The sequence below is a fragment of the Sprattus sprattus genome, assembly GCF_963457725.1.
Source record: "Sprattus sprattus genome assembly, chromosome: 4".
Classification (NCBI taxonomy): domain Eukaryota; kingdom Metazoa; phylum Chordata; class Actinopteri; order Clupeiformes; family Clupeidae; genus Sprattus; species Sprattus sprattus.
In genome coordinates, this window is record NC_137923.1 from 24,295,522 (window position 1) to 24,319,447 (window position 23,926).

Consider the following 23,926-nt stretch of genomic DNA (forward strand, 5'->3'; position numbering starts at 1 on the left):
TTCAACAACAAGTAAAAATACAACATTTGAGTGGTGTAATTTCTGGGGAAGGTGCTCTTTGATATGACGTCACAGGTTGTGTGTCACTCTTCGGCTGGCAGTGAAGCTCAAAATCAACTCTGATGAAAATACGTTTTATCTCCCCGCGACATTAGAGAACGCTTCCAATTTTAAACATGAACGTTTGAGGATATTACTTTATTGTGATTAAGTTACTACACTGGCATTTTAATAGAGGGCTGTCAGATAACGTTAATGTTAGTCTTATCTTTGTAAGCCAGCTAGGATAACTAGCTAGCGCTAGCTAGGATAGTGAATTGCTCTGTGCAGGAGGTCAAGGGTTGTCACAAGCAGACGGCAGCAACTGTGGGCAGTAACCAGGTATTCATATACGATCTACCGACTGTCCCATCATAACCTTAAAAGGTAAGACAATGCTGATTTCGGGTGTTTATGGGGTATACCGTCCCAACTTGGTAGGCATGTAGCCAAGCCTTCTATATATGGTAGTTAGCCAAACACCGCCAGCTAACTACGTTGTCAGCTAATGAAAACATATCAGATAGGAACTGGCGCTACCTAGATAGCAAATCTACCTTGCTGACTGCAATTGGCTCTGTTTGATCTGCTTCAAGTGGGGGATAGAGATAACATTTGTAAATAGACAAAACAGCCATTCCCTGTGTATTGTTTCGTGCCTACATCGAATTGTTGACTGCGATAATTAGTGACTAGCAAACGCTAGCAAGCAATATGATGTGTGTACACATTGTTAGCCTGCTAGCTGTCTAACAGACTTGTAGATTTTTGTCAACTTCTCCCATCTTGTTAATGTATGCCTTTATTTATTACATTCTGCCTAAAGTTGTATCTGTTGTTCGCTAACCTTGAAGTCATAGCTGTTCGTGGTTGTAGTGTAGGTCCTGCCAACCTTTCGCAATTACTTACTTAGGATAGCTAGCATAACTAGCTAGATATCTGTTTTGTTTGCAAGGTTGGCTACAGTGGTATCACGTACTATTACTCTGCATCACTGAAACGAGATACATTAAAATGTGAAGATGTATTGGTTTTAGCATGCTGCGTGTATTTGCACTGTCCATAAAGTGGTTGTGTGTAGTTTATCAACATAACGTTAGTCTTCCTGTCGTTTACCCTCACTAATCCGTAGGCAACTTTCCTCAAGACAGAACATTATTCCACTATTAGGATAACGTTAGATAGGTAGCATAAGGTCATGCACGTATGAGCGTTGAACCTGTACGGGCTTTGGTCTCTAAAGCTGCGACAAACAGGTGATTTCTGTTACAACTTTTAACTGTTGTTCTGGTTTAAACTATGCGAGTTATCGTTACAGTTCGTAGCTGGCGTTTCGTGTGGGTGGCCCTTGCATCTATAGCTCGGGCCTTGTCAAGTCTCTAGAAACCCATTTTTATAGCCATTATCAAGATAAGTTATATTGGCCTATGAAGGAAGGAGCAACAGTCTGCAGCAATAACATGTTGTGCGCGCTGAATTCCAGCCGCACATGTCCCAGCGTCTTAATGATCTGCAACTATCCCTTGAGTGACTAGCATATGCACATAGCATCATTGCCCTCAGGAAAAAACATGTTGCCAAAAACCTGGTGCAGTGGTTAAACATATTGGGACTTTGGTCAGACACTAGTGATCCACTAAAGAGCCTTTTGACCACTGTTTGCTTTGCAATGGAAAATTGTACACTTGTGGTAGTACTGAAGGTGGCCTGATTGTGTCATTGCTGCTGTATTAATTTAAGTGTGCAGGACTGGCCTTGAGGGGATGTGCTGTCTCAACTCAACCCCATGATCCAGAGTGGACTGGTTGCCCTGGTTAGAGGTAGGGAGGAGCACCAGCAGGCCAGTGGGTCTCACAACTGTGATTCCCCTATTGGGCCTAAGGCGTCAAGCTGCGGGAACAGTAATCATTTGCGTTTCTACTATACGGCTGATAGCCCGACAGTATTGCCCTGAAACCTGCCCATAAGCTCTCCTTGGTGTAAACGTCACCCATCTCACAAGCAAGTGGGAAGTTCAAGTTGAGATATCATGCGATTAAGTCTGGAAAGTGCATAATTAATGTGTACCCTGGTAGTCGAATGATTACAATAATTAGCTTCATGCTGTTACTCTTTGCCAACCTCATGTTGTACCCCACATGTAATGTTTGATTTGTGATTAGTGGCTAAGCTTAAAAGTAAACATAAGCAGTTACAATTAGTGGTGGGACAAAAAATAAATCAAGTGTTGATATTTCATCTTGCAATATCGATACATGTATCAAATATCGATAGGCTACATTGTTTAAAACTAAGGACAGTTCAAAACATATTTATATTATACACTTTACCATTGTGGTTTTCCATAACTACACTTTGCCTCCATGTGGGAGTCTTTGATTAACTAGGAGCAGGCACTCCTGAGTTATGTTGGTGCTGTCCGATGATTATTGTGACTATATCGGATTCTTACTCCTAGTCATAATCTGAATAGCAGAACTCAAGGCTATGTCTCTGTCTCTGGACTTTTGAGTGAGGAATTGAACTTGGATTTGAACACGAGTGGTGGACGTGTCTTTACATGGATGTTTGTGTAAGGTGAAGATTGTTTCCCCCTTCTTCCATTGGGTTTCAGCCACCTACATGTAAAGGATAAGGTATTCTGTGTGGTGTAGCCTGATGCAGTAAGTCATGTGAATGGTTCTCTGCACTGTGTATTGGTTTGTAGTCCACTGTCTGTGTATTTCACTATATTCTTTTAAAGATTAATATGAATCTGGTGCAGTGTGTACCAAGTTTATGGTTGTGTACATGTGTGATGAATGATTGTGAATGAGATGATAATGAGTCTGAGCCCATGACGGGACACAAAAGCTCTGTTGTTGCAGGAGCATGTGACGCATGTCCTCCTTCCTAACCATGTGACCAAAATGCTGAGTCGCCAGCAGAAACGCCACCTCCCCTGTGTGCTTGTCCAAGACAGAGAAAACTGAGGAGAACAGAGCCAGAGGAAATGAGAAGAGGAGGTAGCACGAATATGGATAGTTAGCAGATGGAGGGTGAGAGGGGAGAGAGAGAGACAATGGCAAAGAGAGTGGGAGACGGGAAATGAAAGCAAGACAGGGAAGAAACAAGTAAGAGAATGGAATGGGGTGGGAGAGAAGCAGGCACCCCCCCCCCCCCCTCTCGGCTTTTGATGTTTGGATTTCTTCTGAATGTGGGTCAACCTGAACCTAAACCATAAGTTTAGTGGCAATTGTTGCTGGAGAGATACTTTGGAGAAACCAGTGGAATGAATGACATCATGGATATACAGCGCATTGTAGTGGCTTCTGTTGTCTCTTGCCGTCATCTTTTGCTTGCGAGGGTAAGTGTGGAGGTGATATGGGTGTCATAATCATGTCTTGGTTTAATAATGAAAACAATCTGTCTCATGTTGGTCTGTATGAAATATTGAATACAACACAGAGAACTGTACACTATAAAGTGCTATGGCTTCACAAATGCAAAAACCTTCTCCCGTCAACATGGAGAAACGTCACTAGAGAAACTTTTGTAAAGTGTTTTCGATAGCATGAGGTCATTTTTATAGTGTTGTGTGTGTGTGTGTGTGTGGAAGGACACAGTTGTAGTTATATCTGGTATACCCCATTCATGCTGAGTCATATGGATGTACCACTCCTCTCTTTGCTCATGCTGATAACTTGTGACTTCTCCATAAGGTTGGTGGTGTAGTGCATGTTGGATATTGTAGTGTATTTGCTCTGTCAGCACAAGGCTCGCATGGATTTATCTTAATTCATTTATAATGTATATTTTAAAGGATTTATCTGGGTTTGAAGTCATGATCAAACCATTATTAAAAGCTTCAGGCAGATGTATTAGTAAGTGTGAAGGTGCATTGAGCACACGCCAAAGTAACCCTGTCCGTATGCATTAGGCTACATTTTGAAAAAAGGTTATGTTTGAAGTAATCAACCTCTGACCTGTCTCCAAAACAACCAATATGGCCCATTCAGATAGTCTCTTTTTGTTTAGGGAGGTTCCCAACTGAGTGGAATGACCCAGAAGTATCTAGCCTAAGGGGCAACCATGATGAGAGTTAGTCAAATTCTCTAAATGCTTCGGAAAGGTACTTCAATGCTTCCTTTCCTTTATCCTTTAGCATAGCATACACTCACCAATCATTTACGAAAGGAAAGGGAGACAGACCCTCAATTTTATAATATGCTTGTCTGTTCTGGTCTGTTATGTAGTGATATTTTGGTAGACACTATAGAATGAATCTAAGATTTATCTCTGAGGAGTTTGAGTAGCGGTCACTTCCTCTTGTGAACTTGAAAGGCTCCCTCTTGTGTTAACTTTAGGAGCTCTCATGGAGCTGAGCTGATCGTTCGAAGCAGCATAAAATGCAGGGATTGAATTATGAGGGAGAGCCTCTGTGCTCACATGCTCGCCCGTCTCATATCAGACGTATCAGAGCCATTACGTCTAGTGGCCTTGGGTTGGGTGTTTTGTAACTCCTAGTCATAAATATAAACATTCCTCTGCAGCCCTGCTTAAGATGGTCTGTTGTTGGGTGCTGTTTTTGGGAAACCAAAGATAGGATGCTAGGATGAGCCTCCTGTTCGGCTGCATCAGAAACGATGACTATGGAAACTAGCATTGGAAACCGAACTCCTGTGTCCCTGGGGTTTTGTTTCCACGGAAACCACGTTTCACTAATAAGGCAAGAGGATGGGTGGGAGGGGGGAGTAATTAAAGTTCTTCCTGCTTTGGTTCTAAGTTCCTCTTTGGCCTGGTGGAGATTATTTCCTGCCCACAGGCTGTAGCCATGGGAGACAGAGGGAGGAAGATCTTATGAGGGTTCTCAAGGGCAGCTGTGATGCTTTCGGTTGTGATGTTGAACAGCTTTTGTTTAAAAAAAAAAAAAAAAAAAAATAGATAAAGAATATGTCCATGTCTCTTGCCTTAAGTGTTGGTTCACTGAAATCGTGGTGGTGTTCCTCCTGCAGTACTGGAGGGACCCCTGTGGAGCCGCCAGAGTGAGGAGTGGCCGAGTCTGTGAGGGGCAGGTGTGCACTGCTCCCTGGGGCATGAGCCATGACGTCGGTGGTGCTGGTGGACAGTGGAGGATCGGTGGTGGAGTACGTCACGGTGGTTGAAGACTCCCAACAGGTGAGGGCTTCATGAACCAGCAGTGGGTCAGCAGTATGGGTCAGCTCTGAATGAGCAGTCAGATCTCATAAGTTGAGTGTTCTCATTGTCATCCTTCAAGTGGCTGAAAGGCCCATTGTCTTCATGCTGTTAGAGTTTTTATTTGGGGATGTGCTGGACCAGCACGGATTTAAACTTTTGAAAGTCAGTGCAATACATGTTAGACTTTTTGAATGTATGTACATTTGAATGGATATTAATACCTTAATAATGCCTCTCTCTTCCTTATCTGTCCTGGAGAAGGCCCTGTGTGAGGAAGAGGGGGAGGCTGAGGTGGAGCTAGAGGCAGAGGAAGATGGGGAAGTGGAGGGGGAGGTGGAGACGGAGTACCCGGCCGTGATCGTGGAACATGTGCCCAGTGCCGGCCGCCTGGAGCAGTGCTTCGCCGCCCAGGTGTTCGTCTACGATGACCAGACCTACCTGATGCAGGGGGTGGCCCAAGAACAGGAGGTGGAGACCGAGGTGGTGGAGTCAGGTGAGGGTTGTTTTTTACCCCCAATTCGCCTTACTATTTTTCTCTTAGTACTAATCTCTTGAGCCCTGTGTCTTTGGCCCTGTTTGCAGTTTAACTGTTCTAGGATGAGGGTATGCAAGAACTGCTTTACTACGAGTAAACTTTTTGAAACAAGACATTTGCTGTTTAAACCTTTGTTGGCCACAAAGCAAAACAATATTGTCACCAAATGGATCCTTGGACGTTTCTGCTCATAACACAGCTTTTACTTTTTAGCTTATCTTTAACATCACATCCTGTCTTTATGGGTTTTTCACACTATGTATGAACACTAGGGATGGGAAGATTCACCGGTTCGCATCGATGCACTGGCATAAAAGCTCACGATGCGATGGCCCGGATCAAAAAAGTGTGCACCGGATACAATGTGGGGTGAATCGCGATGCATCGTTTCTAACATTTTTGCATCGGTATAATCCGAATATAAGTCCAATCATTTTATATTTAAATAGATTCCTCCTCTCTAACTGTTTCTTAAGCGCGCCCTCATCTACACTGCTGTCAATGGCCGATTCTCGTGAAGTCTATACTTTTTCTCTATCTGTCTGCAATAACGCTCTTGGCCTCTACGCAACTTTGGCGCTCTCACAGTCAAAGACAGTGCGGCAACCCTGGATAAAGGACTGTTAACGGTTTGTTTTTCGCCTGGAAGTCTCTAGAAATCTGGCACCTTATTGAACGAAATTAAAAAGAGTGAACTTGCCGTTCACAGACAACAGAATGAACGCGTTCACACTATCGGCCATTAGACAGTAATACAGTACGTTCACCAAAATTATGAACGAGTTCATGCACTTTCTTTCAATGTTCAGTTCAGACACAACACTGGCGCTTCATCCACGTTTCAAAGACCTTGCTTTCTTGGAAGACCACGGCACCAAAGACATGATATTCATTAAGATAATAGCAGAGGCGGTAATGATGGAGGAAGAGGTAAGAATATACTTGAATCTACCTGTCTTCCTTAAATTGGAAATGGAAATCTAGCAGCTAGTCTCCATTATACTGACTTTTGTCAGGCAAGTGACAGTGGCACACTGAATGAGGGCCAGGCAGATGAAACAGAAGTTGACAGGAGCCCACATAAAGGGGAAAATAGAGGTTTGTTCTGATAGGAACTGTGCCAAAAGTTATAAAACAATGCTTTCAGCCTTGGCAAAGAGCTACCTGTCCATCCCAGCAACAAGTGTACCCTCTGAAAGAGTGTTCTGCACAGCTGTTGACATAGTTACAGCACAGCGCAGTTTGCTTCATCCAGATGATCCACATGTTTAGGATGAAGCAAACTGTGTTGTGACTGCCAGGTATAGTTTAAAAATGTTTTCCATTCAGAGAACACTTACACGCATACACACGTGCTATCTTTTGTAGGAGACCTTGTTGATGATTTGTTGTATGACAAAAATATGAATCATTATGTACCATATTAAATTGCATAGAATTATATTCTTTTGCATCGCATCTTGTTGAATCGCATCGTGTCGAATCGTGTGAATCTTATCGCATTATAGCTGCTTTAATGTATCGGATCGTTGGCAGTGCATCGAGATGTGTATCGCATCGTCCTCAGTGATGAAGATGCACATCCCTAATGAACACTAATAACTCTCACCTTGTAGGTTATTAGGTTTATCTGGTCAAGAACAAACAAAGACTACACTAAGGTTTTGCATGCTAGTTTATGTTCGTTACTAAAGCATTAATATCTGTGTACTAAAATAGTACCAATCATGGTATGCACCGTATACATGATGTAGTAATTTACTGTTAGTCTGTAGCTGATTTTTCTAATATGCTAGAGCAATAGCAGGACATAACTTAAGTAGAAGAAGATTTAGGTAGAAGAACTGCAGAAACATTGACACAAGATGCTTGAGAATAGTTATGTACCTTTGAACTGGACTGTGCCTGTATGTATTTGTTTAGGATCAGTTGATACAGTGGGGAAAATAAGTATTTGAACCCCTGCCGACTTCGCAAGTTTTGCCACTTGCAAAGAAATGTGTGATCTAGAATTTTAATGGTAGGTGTATTTTAACAGTGAGAAACAGAATATCAACAAAAAAATCCAGAAAACTGCATTTTATAAGATTTATGACTTTATTTGCATTTGATGCAAAAAATAAGTATTTGAACCCCCAAGCAAGCAGCAATAATTCTGGCTCCCAATGGCCAGTTATGTGCCCAAAAAGCACACAGATTAGTCCTCATTAGGTCTAACAAGGTATACCTGATCTCAACTGGTGACCTGTATAAAAGAAACCTGTCCAAAGAATCGTACTTCACACCTTCAACCTCACCACCATGGGCAAGACCAAAGAGCTGTCCAAGGACGTCAGAGATAAGATTGTAGACCTGGACAAAGCTGGAATGGGCTACAAAACCACCGGCAAGCAGCTTGGTGCGAAGCAGATAACTATTGGTGCGATTATTCATAAATGGAAGCAACACCAAACAACTGTCACCCGCTCTAGGTCTGGGGCTCCATGCAAGATATCCCCTCGTGCGGAATCAGTGATCATTCGAAAGGTGCAGAATAACCCCAGAACTACACAGGGGGAGCTTGTGAATGATCTCAAGGCAGCTGGGACCAGAGTCACCAAGAAAACCATTGGCAACACACCACGCCGTAATTTTTTGAAGTACTGCAGCACTCGCAAGGTCCCCCTGCTCAAGGAAGCGCATGTACAGGGCCATCTGAAGTTTACCATTGCACAGTTGAATGATTCTAGGGAGGATTGGGAGACAGAATATGGTCAGATGAATCCAAAATCAAGCTCTTTGGCATCAACTCGACTTGCCGTGTTTGACAGGGGGGGGAATGCTGAATATGACCCCAAGAGTACATCATACCCACCATCAAGCATGGAGGTGGAAACATTATGCTTTGGGGCTGTTTCTCTGCCAAGGGTACAGGACGACTCCACCGCATCAATGGGACTATGGATGGGGCCATGTAAAGTGGAATATTGGGCTTGAACCTCATTCCCTCATTCCCTCCCATTGAAAACACAACCTTAAAGATTTGGAGAGGATCTGGAAAGAGGAGTGGACCAAAATCCCTCCTGAGATGTTTGTAAACCTGGTGACCAACTACAAGAAACGTCTGACGTCTGTGCTTGCCAATAAGGGTTATTCCACCAAGTACTAAGTCATTTTTGTCAGTCAGTTTTGGGGGTTCAAATACTTATTTTTTGCATCAAATGCAAATAAAGTCATAAATGTTATAAAATGCATTTTTCTGGATTTTTTTGTTGATATTCTGTTTCTCACTGTTAATATACACCTACCATTACAATTATAGATCACACATTTCTTTGCAAGTGGCCAAACTTGTGAAATCGCAAGGGGTTCAACTACTTATTTTCCCCACTGTATATTAGTAAACCTTACCTGTTTATTGTCCACTCAAAAATGTGATGCACGAGATGGAAATGTGTTATAAGCAACTGGGTTCTAGCCATAATCTTTCTGTACTTGATATAGAGCCAGATAAGATCAGAATCTGGGAGCTTGAACCTGGTTTATGTATTGGGTGGGGGTGGTTGGGGGTTCACTTGCGTGAGGTCGACCTACTACCTAATTGACATGGAACCCAGACGTTCAAGACGAACCAGCCCTTTTCCTCCAAAGGGCCAGCTTGAGGCCTTGAATATGCCTTATGCCTGTTCTGATGTTGGCATTCATCAGCCTTGTGTCAAGGATCCAGAGACTCTACTGCCGTCTGGTGGATATTTCCTGTAGTCCAGAGCCTTGTTTCACAATCCATCCAGGGTTCAACCTTGCTTGCTTAAGAGGTGTAAAATGTATCCGTCACTTTTGACAAAGACCGTTTCTGCAGAATCTGCTTATGTGAATGGCAGGAGGAGGCAATTGTGCTCAGGCCAATTTTCTGTCTCTAGTGATAATCTTTTCATCAAATAATCTGTTAACTTACATTACTACTCATCCAGCACTGCCTAAAAACAACTTCATAGGTGCTGTGGATTTACCTCAACATGACTCTTTTATAACCACAATTAATAAACTTTATAATCACTGGTACTTATTACCCATTGAAAATACAGATACATTTCAATGAATCGATAATGCAGTTTGCATTCAGGTATGGGATGTTGTGTATGGATGAACATCAGCTTGATCATTTGTTCACCTAGCTAATTAGTATTCTTAATAGTAAGGAAGGTGATCACAATACAGGTGCATCTCCAAAAATGTAAGTTAATTCAACACTTTCATATATTCTAGAATCATTACACATAAAGTGGCATGTTTCCAGCCTTTTTGTTTTAATCTTGATGATTATGGCTTACAGCTCATAGAAATAAAAAAATAGTATCTCCAAATATTAGAATAAAGAATATAAAAAACAGAAATGTCAACCTGAGAGTCTCTAATCAGCCAATTAACTAAAAACACAGAAAAGTATGTTAATGTATGCACACAATACTTGATCGTGGCTCCTTTTGCACAAATTACTGCATCAATGCGCAGTGGCAGGGAGGCACACTTCTGGGGTGTATTGGAAGCCCAGGTTGCTCTGATAGATGCTTTGAGATACACCTGTAACTTATATGGGTCATGACACGACAAAATCAGTTCAGTGTCACAAAAGTTAATTCCGAGAGAAAGCGATTTGAAAGGAGAGTGCATCCTATAAATAGGCCCAATAAATGTTTCAGTGTTAAAGTAACACTATGCAACAATTTGACACTTTTTGAGGAATGGTTTTATAGGCAACTAGATTTGGTACCATCATGTGTCTATACTGTCAAAAGACACCCGTTAGTGTTGACAAGCTTCTATCAGTGTTAACTGGGCTGTTGGTCGTGTTTGCAAGGTTTTTTCATGCCTTTTAGGAAGTTAGCTTACTAGTTTTGGAATAGAACTCTGTATTGCTGCTTTAAGGTTTTAGCAAGGAAATACATTTTTTTGTCAGAGCAAAAGTTTCTGTTTCCTGAGTCTGATTCAGTCATGTCTGCTGTAGTGATTTACCTCTTTTTGAATGTTCGCATAAGATTTCAGCCAACAGCAGAGCTTTTTTAGAGGCTTACCAATTACACCATACGCCACTCTCAGGGAAGAGCTAACTGGTACATTTGTTACTGGACCATTTTTATCATAGAAGAGGAATCAGGGAGTCCTGATAGTGGTGGTGTACAATGAGAAAAGTATTTTTTTTATCACCAGCATTAATTAAATCTCACCAGTTTGTCCAATGTACATATATTGGTTGTTTTTTGATAGTAAGTCTATTCTGGTAGCATATCTATTGCAAGTATGGAGCAGAATTCTCAGAATGAAGAAGCCACTTGAAAGTGGAGGCGAGGTGAAGACATGGCAGTTATGACATTTATGGACAACATAGAAAGCTTTTACACTTTTCATCCATATGAAGTACAATTTAAACCCTGAATATTAGTTTCTGATCATCAAAACATTAACAATTGGAAATGTGATTTTTTTTTTTGTGTGTATGTTATTCATATGGGTTTTATCTATCATTGTTCAAAGTTTCATAACAATTGTATGGTTGACATGCATACATTTCAAGTTACACATCACAAGTTTAATTCACAGGGTCCAGTGCCTGGACCCCCCTTTTTACAGTTTACAGATTATTTTATTTGAATTGATGATTTCATTTTATGTTTTTGCTAATTTATCTGGATTAGCTGCACCAAACTCAACAAAGGGCCCCTTATTAGTGTGCTCGCCCGAAGGGAGGCACAGTATTGTTGTTGTCAAGTTTTCTTTATTCTCCCCGTTTTTTGTAACGCTAATTTACTCCTCGCCCGTTCGAGGTACAGACGCCGTTCAAACACAGAAACGTCCGGCCCGATCCGGTGCAACCTGCTATGACTTTTCTTGGCGGTACTCCTTGCCACTCCTTTTTTATTCCTCTTTTTTCATCCCCTTTTTCCCCCATAGACTTGCATGGCAGAACTAAGGGGCATTATGACATCATAATAGGCTCATTAAACTGGCTTGCACCTGTGCTTCACTGACACCTGCGCCAAGGAACATATTCTCTCTGTTCCTCTCCATTCAACTGTATAACTAGGAATATTAAGAGACACCTTCCATACCAGGGCTCTACAGTGCGAGTATTTCACTCGCATAAATAGGTACGTGCGAACTTGAAAAACTTGTATTCCCACTACCGTAACGTTAGCTATCCTAGCTGTGTTAAGCAGTGCTATCCTAGCTGTTAAGCAGCTGTAATATCTGAGTACGGGGCTAAAGGCTAACTAACACTACGTAACGGGAGTATCCACTGGCAGTTTCAGCTAGCCGTAACGGGGGATCATTTTCCTTAATTCAAGTTGTGAAGTAAACCTGTGAAGTAATTCATGAATTTAGTTGTGTGAATATAGTGAGCTAAGGCTTGTATTCCTACTACGGTAACGTGAGCTATCCTAGCTGTACGGGGCTATGCAAAAGTAGCTTATACTGAAAGAATGGTTAACTTGTTAGCTCACCAGTTTATTTTGTTGCTAATGTGGTTGGAGAGGATTAAGCGTGACCGATAGCGTGAGTTAACATTAACCCGTGTCCTGGGAGTAATGATTCATGAGAGACCTTGAATCATTAGGTTAACTGAAAAACGTTTGAGGATGTACCTGGACACAGCATAGCTGATGTAGTGTGCTCAGTTTTCGAAAACTAGACTGAAACTAAGAAGGATAACTATGACTAAATGTGACTAAAATAGCTGCCAAAATGAACACTGAGATAGGGGACCCCTTAATCTGCAATTCGTGGTTGCTAGCTCTTATCAGATGTACTAACTAGGCTTATAAGAGAAGACTAACTTTTTATGCCATCGAACACCAATAACTAGAACTTATTTGACAGACTATAAACCAATGTGATACACGTGCTCTCTAGCTATACAGTAAAAGTGTTGCTTACGTTAGATACTAGACCTACAGTCTAACTCTTACTGCATTAAGTCTAACATATAGGCCTATCTTACAATAAACTTTAAGTAAAGCTGGCTATGTAACCGCATTCATTCCAATATTGTTGCAGAGATGTTTCCTTTTACCAAGATAACAATTTCAACAATTCACTTAGCTCAGTAAGTCAGTATAACGAAACTCTGGAACTATTATGACCAAATGTAACACACTAGACCCTTTCACAATAAACAAGCAAACAAGCAAACAAAAACAGAACAACAAAGATACCCTTACATGTCTAAACGTCAGTGGAGCCAAAATATAATGGTTGAGCTTGGTTGCTTGCTAAAATATATTGGAAGAGGCCCCACTACACTGATTGAGTAGATGTAAATACATGTTAATTCAGCACTTGTTCTCTCTGTCATGGCCGCAACAGAGCAAGCACACTCTCGCAGTTCGTTCACGAAACGCATTCTAGGTTTAAAAATAATTAACCGTAGATTCGTAATATGCAATAAAAACTATTTAGATTTTTGGAGCAACTGGACGGATTTTTGCTGTGACATGCCTCATGCTGTCCTTGGTGACCTACATAAGATAATATAACGAATTAACTAATCAATTTGTATAGCACAGTTACTGAATGTAACTACAGTTAAATATAAATCTTAATTATACCGAGGGGACTCACTCTTTTGTAGGGGGAAAAAAAGCGATTAAGGTTAAACTGACATTTAGAGTTGTTGGCTATTAACCCTCCTATTATGTTTGGGGTCAATTTGACCCCATTCAATGTTTAACGTCCCTAAATAAATGATTGACGTCATTTTTCTTGCTTCATTTTTAATGACTTGCTCTAATTTAACTGGGACAGCTGGATAAACACAAAATTAACATAATGATATATTTTCATGTACGCATAGGTGTTGTTTTGGTTCAATTTGACCCCAGGCTGTTTTAATTGTATAAAATATCTAAGAAAAATCAACTTTTTTCATCACATTGTTACTATTCCTGATAACAGGAATGGTTTTTTATCCTAAATGTTATAGATTAAAATGTATGAATCCATAAAACCCCAGAAGGGTATCTCTTTCCAATTTTAGGTAAATCAGTGAGATTTTATGGTGATCTGCATATTTCTCCATAGTCGCATAACATGTATTCTGGATGTTTAAGGGGGGTGGGTGGGTGGGTGTATTGTTTTATTTAAAGGGATATTAAGGTAGTCAACAAACAAACCTTAAGTACCTGACACATAAACTTGGATAAAACTTTTTTTATTATAATAATGTTTTGGAGGTTTAAATTGCCAAATTGACCCCAAGGATAAAATATGTTAGTAAATTTGAAGGTAATAAGAGGGTTTAGTGGAGGTGATGGGGGAACCATACCAAGGCATTTGTTTCACTGTGTTTCCTGTGTATTTGAGGAATACAAAAGAGAGGTTTTGCTTGGCTGTTGGAACAGGGCTGGATGCAATGCTATGGTTTCTCAGGCATTAGAGGCATGGCTTATATTAAGACGGTATCACAGCTGATGGGAGACTTCTAGTAAGGACTTAAAAAGTGAAAACCCTCAAGCAGCACCTTAAACCCAAGCTTAAGACAAATGTTCTTTCCTGACAAATCTTGTTTTGTGATCCTACTGATCTTAAACTATTGAAATAAGTGAAGAAAACAGGAGTACTCTGATTTTAAACTGCCAATAATAATATTGTATATAAATCTACCCATTTGAAAACTTTGAGGGGGTAGCACTTTTTAATTTGATAAACTGTTATACCTTGCTTTAAATTATATTATTGCTAAGGCACAACATTGATTTGCGAGAAATAGTCAATACTGAAGTAATACCTTCTTTTTGTAATCGAAGATTCCTACACATTTAGAACTTGAGTGACGGTACCAGTATTCATCCCATTTAATTTCTTATCAGCAGTACAAGATTATACATTGTATCCTGTTGTAGCAATATTTCAAGGTATGACCAATTTTGCAAGTAGTTTCATTTAAATGAATTTGCTGAAAGTGGGCTGTAGGTTTTGCTCCTCAAATAAGCAGGAATGTTGGCGAATATAAATCGCTCAAAAAAAATAAATCTAAAACAAGTATGCTTTCGTGTCAGCAAACTAGTATTTTGGATATCTTTCAGATAGACATTTCCTTCATGAACATCAATGTGAAATGTATGAGTCAACTCTTTGAAATTGCGCATATAAGATGACGAACTAAATCGCCGGTAGTATCAACTATTATGTTAGATTCAGACACAACCTCGAATCTCTTCCGTCTGACGTCTATCCGACGTAATCGTGAGTGCGGAGGATTTCCTGTATTTAGCGCGGAAGGATCTCGCGCAGCCTGAGGTGCGTTGTGTGTTTGGCTGAATTTGAGGAGATTTCCTGTCTCAGCGGAGGGATCTCAAATGTGTGGGTCTCTGAGCAATTCAGTGAGTCAATGTGAATCTGCACCTCTAGACGAACATGGCGACTTCGCTGCATGAGGGAAGCGCTAACCAGCTTGATCTGCTCATTCGGGCAGGTAATGTACTGAGAATTGTTAACCGTGTCTTTTCGGCTCAGTGTGTGACGTCAATCAGTTACTGCGTTAAGATGGTTTGAGTTGTGTAAAGTAATGGAGGGCAAATCAGGAAGTGATCACCTTGGTTGGTAACCTGCATGGCGTTGCTTGTTTTCTTCCTGCATCTTAAAGAGTTAAAAAGTCAGGACTTACTTTGCATTTTGCAATATCCCAAAGAGGTGTGCACATTGCTTTACTTGCATAGACTTTTAGCATCGTTGCATGTAGAGAGAGTTTTGAATAACGGTTCATGTTCAGAGGGAGTGCGCCGCTTTGGAAAACCAGGAAGTGTGGGAGATGTTGTCTTTCCTACGTCTTTGCCACGCTGTCTGACTCGGAAGGGCACCGTTTTATTTTTAGCTGGATCTTTTTTGTTCGTTTGACACACAGATTTAGTAAAATGTGCTTAGTTTCCAATGTTGATATTATGGCCGTGGTTTTTTATAATGCATTTTTTTTTAGTTCTTGTGCTCTAATTTCCCCCTTTCACAAGCAACGTTAAACGCTGAATTTCGGGCTGCATTGTTGCATCTTGAATGACATCTTTCCCACTTTAATGTCATTTATGTTTAGAATTTGCACAATATTGTGTTGTTGGTGTGCGTGTTAGATGTTTAAACCAAAAATGCGCTCTCGGTGAAGACTGAAGTTGTCCCGTTATCTAAGCGTGGTCAGCAAGCTCAGGATCCATAACCACGAAGCGAGCGAGCCTCACTTCACGGCCCACACGCTCGCTGATAGTAAACATTCTAAAATGAACGGCATGTCTTTATTTTGGAACCGTTGTATTCTCATTCAATCTCAAGTGCGCATACATTTCAATCTTGAAAATATTTCTCTACGCTATTTAGAGATAATGTTAATATTTATATTCGTCTGGATGGCGGAAGCATTGTTATTCAATGAGGCGGGTTTTACTTTGAGCGAAGGCACCACTTGTCCAGTTAAACTCGCTGTATGTTCGAAATGCCCATTTTGCCCAATGTGAGAACACGTTGTGGGAGGTGGGTCTCGCCGAATTGTCCACTCGCACTCGGGGCGGAGATTGCATGACGGAAGGCTTTGAGATCGTCTTCTGGAAGAACTGGAGGGAAAGACGTCTGAGTGTAAACACGGAAGTTAAGGGGGAGCAGCACTACTTTTTGTGTGAATACCTTTTGTCTCAACTAAGTACTGTCGAGATATGCTGTAACATTAAGCAGAGCTATTTAGAAATAAATTGCCTTTATTGAAAATATTCTTTAAAATAAAAAGCAAAGAGCTTTAATACACAAAATTAACAACCTGCCTCAATTGTAATCTCCAATTTAATGTAATCTCTTTTTATTAGAGAAGGTAGTGTTTCTGTTGTGCAACGTGGGATTTAGTACACTTGTGAATGTGTCTTCATCCTGGAACATGTTTTATAGTTTTTTACAAAAACAAGCGCTCTTGCTTATTAACTTTCAATTTGGCCCCTACTTGATAAAGTTGTAGTTTTTATAGTTGCCCTGCTCAGCTTCAAGGGCAGTTTGGCTAACTGGATTTGAGCTGTTGCATCTGTTTGCTGCTCTGTTCAGGGTCAGAGTGTACTGCTTTTGCATTTCTGTGTATAGGTGTGTGAATGAACAGAGTGTCTAAAGATAGCTAGCAAATGCTCCCGATAGCCAAATATGGGCAAGGCAGGGGGGTAATATGAACCATGGGCGTTGGGATTGATGGGAGCAGGTGGCACAGCAGTGGGGCTCTCAGACCTGACAGAGGCGAGGTGTCCAGAGGGGACGGCAGGCTCCTGGCGTGGGCTCTGCTGGAGCAATGGGGGCTAGGAAGCTTGTTGGGCAGTAAGCAGTATGCACATGGTTGTAAACACAGAAAAACACACACATACAATTGTTAATCTACGACCTGCAATAGTGTCACACTGAGAGAATCTCTGAGGCTGCAGAGGAGCAAGTGTGTGTTTGTGTTGGTCTAAGGCCTGGAGTGAACATGAGGGTGTGTTTTAGGAGTGGATGATGTATAGCATGCATGTTTAAGTGTCGCCCATGTCTCATCTGCCCAACATCTCTTTGAAACATTTTAGAATGCCTCCTTATCATCTCACCTTTTCGGTTAGAGACAACATTGCATTTCTGTAAGTAGAATGAAGTGCTGTTATTCCACTGTAAGGCTACAGTCCCAACCACTGCTCTGAAAATATTATGGCATAATAAAAAAAACAATTAGTTTTTGCTTTACACCAAACTGAAATTGGATTAATTACTTGAAGGCAACATGAATTAGAATACCATCCTTTATGTTTTGCCCTGTTGAAGATTTTGTATTGACTGTTCATGAGAAGTTATTTCGATAACACATTCCCAACATAAGATCTGTTACAGTTTTGTATAAAGGGGCTTCCTTTGTTTATGTGAAACAGTACCCTCTTCTGGTTGCTTAGGGAATTACTACCTGGCAAAAAATATACTACTGAAATGTTAAGCCTTGTCTGACTTTGTCATCCTATCAGCTCAGGTTTGGGGGTTAAACAAAAACGATGCACTATGTCCCTATAACAAAATGGATGAGTGCATTTCAAATAGAAATATACCATATTACCGTTTCCATGACTGTGAGTTTCCAAGACATCTGTTGAGTCTTAATCTTATTATTAATCCATATCATAACAGTGTTGCGCTCTCTGCTTCTCTACTTTGTAGTGGAAGCGTCGTGTCATGGCTCGAACGTTGACAAGACCATTGAGGCAGCAGAAGCGCTACTCCACATGGACTCTCCCTCCAGTCTACGAGGAGACCTTAGTCCAGGTACAGTCCTCAGACCGCCCACGTACAGACAGGCTCCTGTCAGCTGAGACCTACAACAGCTGAAGACGCCACAGCAAAACAGATGAGCCTGGTATTACTTCTGCACCGATATCCACAGGCTCAGGCGAGAGCTTAAGAGTTCCTCAGAAATCCCTGTTTTGGGACTTGGCAGGACAGTTTTTTAGACCATTGTGTAGGAGACCGACATCAAAGAATGTCACTGAATTGATGCAGAAACACAAACACTAATGAAGGGTTGCTGTGGAAGTACAGTCATTAAGTTTGAAGGTGAATATTGACAAACATGGACAGGGCACCAGTTGCACAGCAGCCCCCCAAAAAAGCAGCAGCAAACAGAGCGCTGCTGCTAGCGACGCTACAGCAACCCTATTACCAGTTTTCTCACCACAGCAAACCCATTTTGTGCAATTTTTGGCATGCTATAGCAAAAAAAATGACGGCATCTACCAACGTGAAACTAACTGTTTAGGAAGATTAGATATTTGTTCTTAACACATCGGAAATCTGTGGTGGTGTTCTGGCTTATTTTCTCAAAAGTAGTTTTTATAAATTTGGGATTTTTGTACACACCCAACATTCAATGGCCTATGGAAGCATATTCAAATGCTAACAAAATGCACTACGTTTATGACACAGAGCTTAAACTGCATATTTTTATATACTGTATGCTTTGGAAATTGTCATTGTTAGTTTAAATACTACATTTGATCACTTTTTCATGTATACACCGAGAGTTCACAAATGTTTGGTCATGGAAATTTGGTTAAAAGTTATGGAAATCCATCGGTCAAAATGTGTATGAACCCTGGTATACTTTCACAGTGTATTTGACTTCAAATGCTCCAGTACCTCATTGATAACTTTGAGGCACAGTCCCATTACCACATATTTTAAACGCCAAACACATTATGTCGTCTGGTATTTATTAATCTGGAAAGGCCTTGTTTCCGCCTCGGGTTGTCGCAGAGGTCACAGCAGTAAGCAGCATTCCACTCTCCTATGTCGTCGACATCTGTGGAGTATTTTGGGATGGATCCACCTTGGAAAATCTGCACTCGTGTTCAGTTACACAGTAGGGGACAGCCCCTGCTTGAGAACCCTGATGGAGTTGTTAAAGCACTTCACTACTGGTCAGGGTCGTTTAGTTATGCCCAATGCTGACCAAGTGGTCACGGTGTTCATTTAAAATCATGACGTACCAACTTAATACAAAAAACACTTCATCACCTCAAAGTTTACAGAAGTGTGTTATAACAAAAGTGCTCTGTTTCTTTTCCTCTGCTTGCTCATTCAGAAGTGTTTGTGACCCACTGTGCCAACTCGCCTGAGCTGATACACGCGGCCATGCGGCCCGACATGCCCTCCGAGATGGTGGTGGAGGTCAGCACGGAGGAGTCCGAGTCCATGGACATGGGGGCCATGGTGGAGGAGACGGAGCTGGAGACAGAGCCAGTCAGGAAGAAGAAGGGTGAGAACATGTGTGCACACACGTGCGCACACACACACACACACACACACACACACACAAGTGTGTTTGGCCTGAACTGTGCCTGAACTCGTACACATAACCCAAATTGCTTTTGTTCCGGCAGCCATGTTTTATTGTTATGTTTGTGCATTTACATTTATTCATTTAGCAGACGCTTTTGCCCAAAGTGACGTACAAGGGAGAGAACAGTCAAGCTACGAGCAATATAGACCTAGTGTGACAATAGATACTATTTTACATAAGAAATAAGAAGAAAAGTGCAGGAATGTAACTTCTTTAAGTGCAAGTTAAGTACTAGTAGAAGGGAAAGGTAAGGAAGGGAGGTGCTCTCTGAAGTGTTCATTCAAGAGCTTCTTAAAGGTCGAGAGGGACGCCCCTGCTCTGGTACTGTTAGTGTGATTGCCCATGGTCTACTGGGCCCTAAACTTTAGTGTACACACAAAGAACTCTTGTGTTAAATACGATTCTGCTTCTCCCTCGTGCCCGCCATTGATTTCTCCAACCTACAAAGTCAAGAAAGCAAATGGGAGCGCCATCCACTGGGAGTTGTTGGGCACTGCAGAATACCAAATCAATAGATTGATTTGTATGTCTGAATGGACCAGAATGGATGTCGGAATGGAATATATTTTATTGAAATAGTTTAAATTGATATTTATTTTGTTTTTAATGTTTGGCAGCTGGTCGGAAGCCAAAGCCGCATAACACAACAGTGTCAAATGGCTCCCCAGATCTGGGTGGTATAAAGAAGAAGCCCAGAGAAGGAAAGGGTAAGTGTTTATAAACTGGACCGAATGTGAGTGTAAGTCAGCAGAAGGTAGTAAAGCAAAACATTCTTGCCTATTTATTTACATGTGCTTTTTTTCATAATTCTAGTGCTATTTGTAGTATTGCTACCAGTGATGTGATACTGTGATGGACAGCACTGAATGAGGGTTAAGTTAGGACTTCCCTTGTGAATTGAATGCGTTTGCCATCATCTTAAACTCTATTGATCAGTCTGCTGTCCCTGTTGTGGTTCCCATCTCTCGTAAGCTCCTAACACTTAATCCTATAATGACCTGACATTAATGCCATATTCACCCATAGATTGTATTTGGCTTTCTAGTTGTCTGCCTTTTTGACAGACAAGGTCGTAAACATTCTAGTATTAATCTAGTATTACCCATCTATTATGTAATTAATATGCTTTTACTGCCACTTGCTTGCTCAGTAACATTATTTGCTGCAGGCTGCAATCACCTTGTTCATCAGCGCCATCACAGATATTGGGCTTTTTTCAAAGAAACCTCAGACACTCGGCTGCAGTGACATTTGACAATAGTATGTCGCCATATAAGCTAACAATGCGATGGCTAAAGCCGGCTAGACAACAAGATCATGCATGTGATGTCAAAGACTAGACTAGACAAGACAATTGCTTAATACTATGCACACTCGCCACCAACAGGACAGGAGTGTGAATGTTTTAAAGTTACTGTAGATTGCCCTCAGTGTTCGAAACTGACAAACGGCCTTCAGATTTTGCCGTCATTGTTCTGCCATTTTTATGTCAAAATTAGGTCAATGACAGAATATAATCGGTTACCCCGACCTGCGATTCATCCTGTATATATTTCTTTTGATTTCTCAGGCAGCACAACATACCTGTGGGAGTTTCTGCTGGACCTTCTCCAGGACAAGAACACGTGCCCCAGATACATCAAATGGACTCAGCGGGAGAAGGGCATCTTTAAGCTGGTGGACTCTAAGGCTGTGTCCAGACTTTGGGGTAAACACAAGAACAAGCCTGACATGAACTATGAGACCATGGGACGAGCTTTGAGGTAAAGACCCGGTCTGTGTGTGCACGTGCAATGTGTGGATGTTTGAACTTACATTGTGCTTAGACTGGTATACTGATTATTTTAATTTTTTCATTAAACAAGAATAAACTGTAAAATGATGTTTATGACGTTATGATTCTGCTGGAAAGCTTGTGTGTGTACCTGAACTCGGTGCCTAATCCCCCCCTTCTCCCTGGCAGGTACTACTATCAGCGGGGCATCCTGTCCAAAGTGGAGGGTCAGCGCCTGGTCTACCAGTTCAAGGAGATGCCCAAGAACATCGTTGTCATTGACGACGATCAATCGGACCCTGGCGGGGGTGACGAATCGGCAGCCGCGGCAGCGGGCCTGGAGAAGTCGTATGAGCGTGTATCCCTTGCTGGTGGCGACACCCTGCTGACTTCCGACCTTTCCAAGGCGCCTGGGATTCTCAGGGGCACTGGGGGTCGGCCACTGATCCACCACACTGCCAAGGGCAAAGCAGCTGCTGCCACACTCACAGCCACGCCCATCCAGCACATAGTCACCGTCTCCGCGGCACCAGACGTCTCCCAGGCGCAGCTGACGTCCCACGCAGCCACAATCATTCCCAGCGCCTCAGGGCCCAGGTGTGTGTGTGTGTGTGTGTGTGTGTGTGTGTGTGTGTGTGTGTGTGTGTGTGTGTGTGTGTGTGTGTGTGTGTGTGTGTTAGTGTGTGTGTGTGTGTGTTTGTGTTTGTGTGTGTGAGATAGAGATTCACATTTGATACTACTATATTTGCAGTCTTGCACTTGCAAAGTCTTGTTTTTGTTTTCCAACCGTTTTAGTTGCACATCGGTGCCAGAACAGTGCACGAATCTTAATAATGACCAAAAAAAAAGTGAAAAGTTATTGCTTGTAATTGTAATTTCTGAATTTGTAAATCCTGTATTTTCCTGTACAGGACGGTACGCGTGGCCATGCAGGTACCTGTTGTCATGACCACATCCCTCGGTCAGAAGTTCTCCACGGTAACAGTGCCATCCCACAACCCTTCTCTACTCACCACAGCACCCACCTCTATCGCCACGATGACGGGCACCAACGCGCCTAAAGTGCTTATCCAGACAGTGCCCACAATGATGCCCGCCACGGCAGAGAACGGCGACAAGATCACTGTGCAGCTAGCCAAGATCATCACCATCCCAGCCGCCCAGCTGGCCCAGTGCCAGCTCCAGGCCACCCACGGCAAACTCGGGGGAACGGCAGCGGGCATTAACCTGATGGGCACTCCCCTGGCTGTGCGAGCGCTCTCCCCCATGTCCTTTGGGCCGGGAACCCAGGTGCTGCGTCTGGCCATGCCCGCCCAGCAGGCCGGCATCCCCGTGCAGCAGCCAAGACTTCCACTCAGCCTCACCCCGACACAGACCACCATCACCAGCAGTGCCATCAGTAACCCCAGGCCTCTCCTCAGCCAGCCCACCGCGCCCACAGCCAGGGTGGTGGGCACTGTGGTGGCCAAGCCGGCCATCGCCGCTTCCGCCGACCAGGCGCAGGCCCCGCAGTTGGTGACCATCTCCATGAAGACCAGCCCCACGATGATGGGGGCGGTGGTTGTGCAGGAAAAGAGCACAGAGCAGGAGGTGGCTGTTCAGGGGAAGGCGTCAGAGGCGTCTCCTGCCGATAGCCAGGAGGCAGAGTGCTGAGAGTTCTGTGGCGGCTCGGCAGAGGGTCTGTGGACATGGCTTATGCACTCTTGTCAAGAGCATATCCAGACACACACACACGTATCCAGACCGGACTTCTGCATTTCACCTTGTACAGTTTGAGAGACTCTTAAGCAAAACAGATGTTTCATTTCTGTGAAATATGTGAAATAACATGAATTTGCCAGCCAAACCCTTCAGACAAAAAATCTGACGTCAGAGACCTGACACTAAAATTACATTTTTTTTTTTATCCCATGTTTATAAACACACACTCATAGGAATAGACTTGGCTGAAATCTTTCAGCAGTTCACGAAAAAAGGGACCAATGCGAAACACTACAGAGTTTCTTTTTTAATCTTAAGACACTAACGGCATGACGCCAGAAAACAGAACACTACCATAAAAAAATTCAAACCAAATGTGAACTTTCAAAGGGAGGACTGGGTTAAAAAGGAATTTGCAACATTTAGTGTAAAACATTATTATTTTTTTTTGTACTATTCTATATTGCATATATGATGCAAAAACCAGCAAAACTGTTTCAACTATCACTGTGCACACAAAGCATCAATGGTCTTGATGTTAAGTGACCTACACAAGGACAGGACTGACAGCGTCTGTTCCAAGCTGGCTCCACCAAGGGAAGCCGAAAGGGACTTTGTATATACTTGCTTACAGTTTACCGAAATCTAAAAATGAAACCGCCTTAGATTGACATTTTTTAAATGAATAAGCTTACCTGGCTTTTCTGTTGAGATCTTTGTTTTGATACCTTGTACCAAGCACAGTATTACTATGTGAAATGCAGCAACGCAAGTTGAGAAAAATAGTTGTAAGTTCAAGATGCGGAAGAAGCTCAGTCTGCTTCAAGAAACTGGAGGACCACAGCAGCCATGTTGT

The 23,926-nt window shown here is 42.2% G+C and overlaps 1 protein-coding gene across 3 annotated transcripts; it reads left to right on the forward strand.

The window, feature by feature from the left end:
• The first annotated feature begins 199 nt into the window (after nt 1-199).
• elf2b (E74-like factor 2b (ets domain transcription factor)) lies at nt 200-23,771 on the forward strand. 3 transcript variants are annotated; one of them, XM_080837559.1, is made up of 9 exons: nt 3,246-3,385; nt 5,034-5,196; nt 5,479-5,710; nt 17,918-18,022; nt 19,338-19,511; nt 20,213-20,302; nt 21,166-21,358; nt 21,559-21,966; nt 22,281-23,771. In XM_080837559.1, the coding sequence occupies exons 2-9, from the start codon at nt 5,122-5,124 to the stop codon at nt 23,020-23,022; spliced, it is 2,019 nt and encodes a 672-aa protein (XP_080693685.1). In that variant the 5' UTR covers nt 3,246-3,385; nt 5,034-5,121; the 3' UTR covers nt 23,023-23,771. The 3 variants fall into 3 exon arrangements, with proteins under 3 accessions (XP_080693687.1, XP_080693685.1, XP_080693686.1); XM_080837561.1 differs by lacking the exons at nt 3,246-3,385; nt 5,034-5,196 and adding an exon at nt 200-426; XM_080837560.1 differs by lacking the exons at nt 3,246-3,385; nt 5,034-5,196; nt 5,479-5,710 and adding an exon at nt 15,095-15,200.
• The last annotated feature ends 155 nt before the right edge of the window (nt 23,772-23,926 follow it).

Coding starts and splice junctions, on each gene's coding strand:
- elf2b (XM_080837559.1), top strand. CDS start 5,122: ATGACGTCGGTGGTGCTGGTGGACAGTGGAGGATCGGTGGTGGAGTAC. Junction 5,197..5,478: donor TGGTTGAAGACTCCCAACAG/GTGAGGGCTTCA, acceptor GTCCTGGAGAAG/GCCCTGTGTGAGGAAGAGGG. Junction 19,512..20,212: donor GCCAGTCAGGAAGAAGAAGG/GTGAGAACATGT, acceptor AATGTTTGGCAG/CTGGTCGGAAGCCAAAGCCG.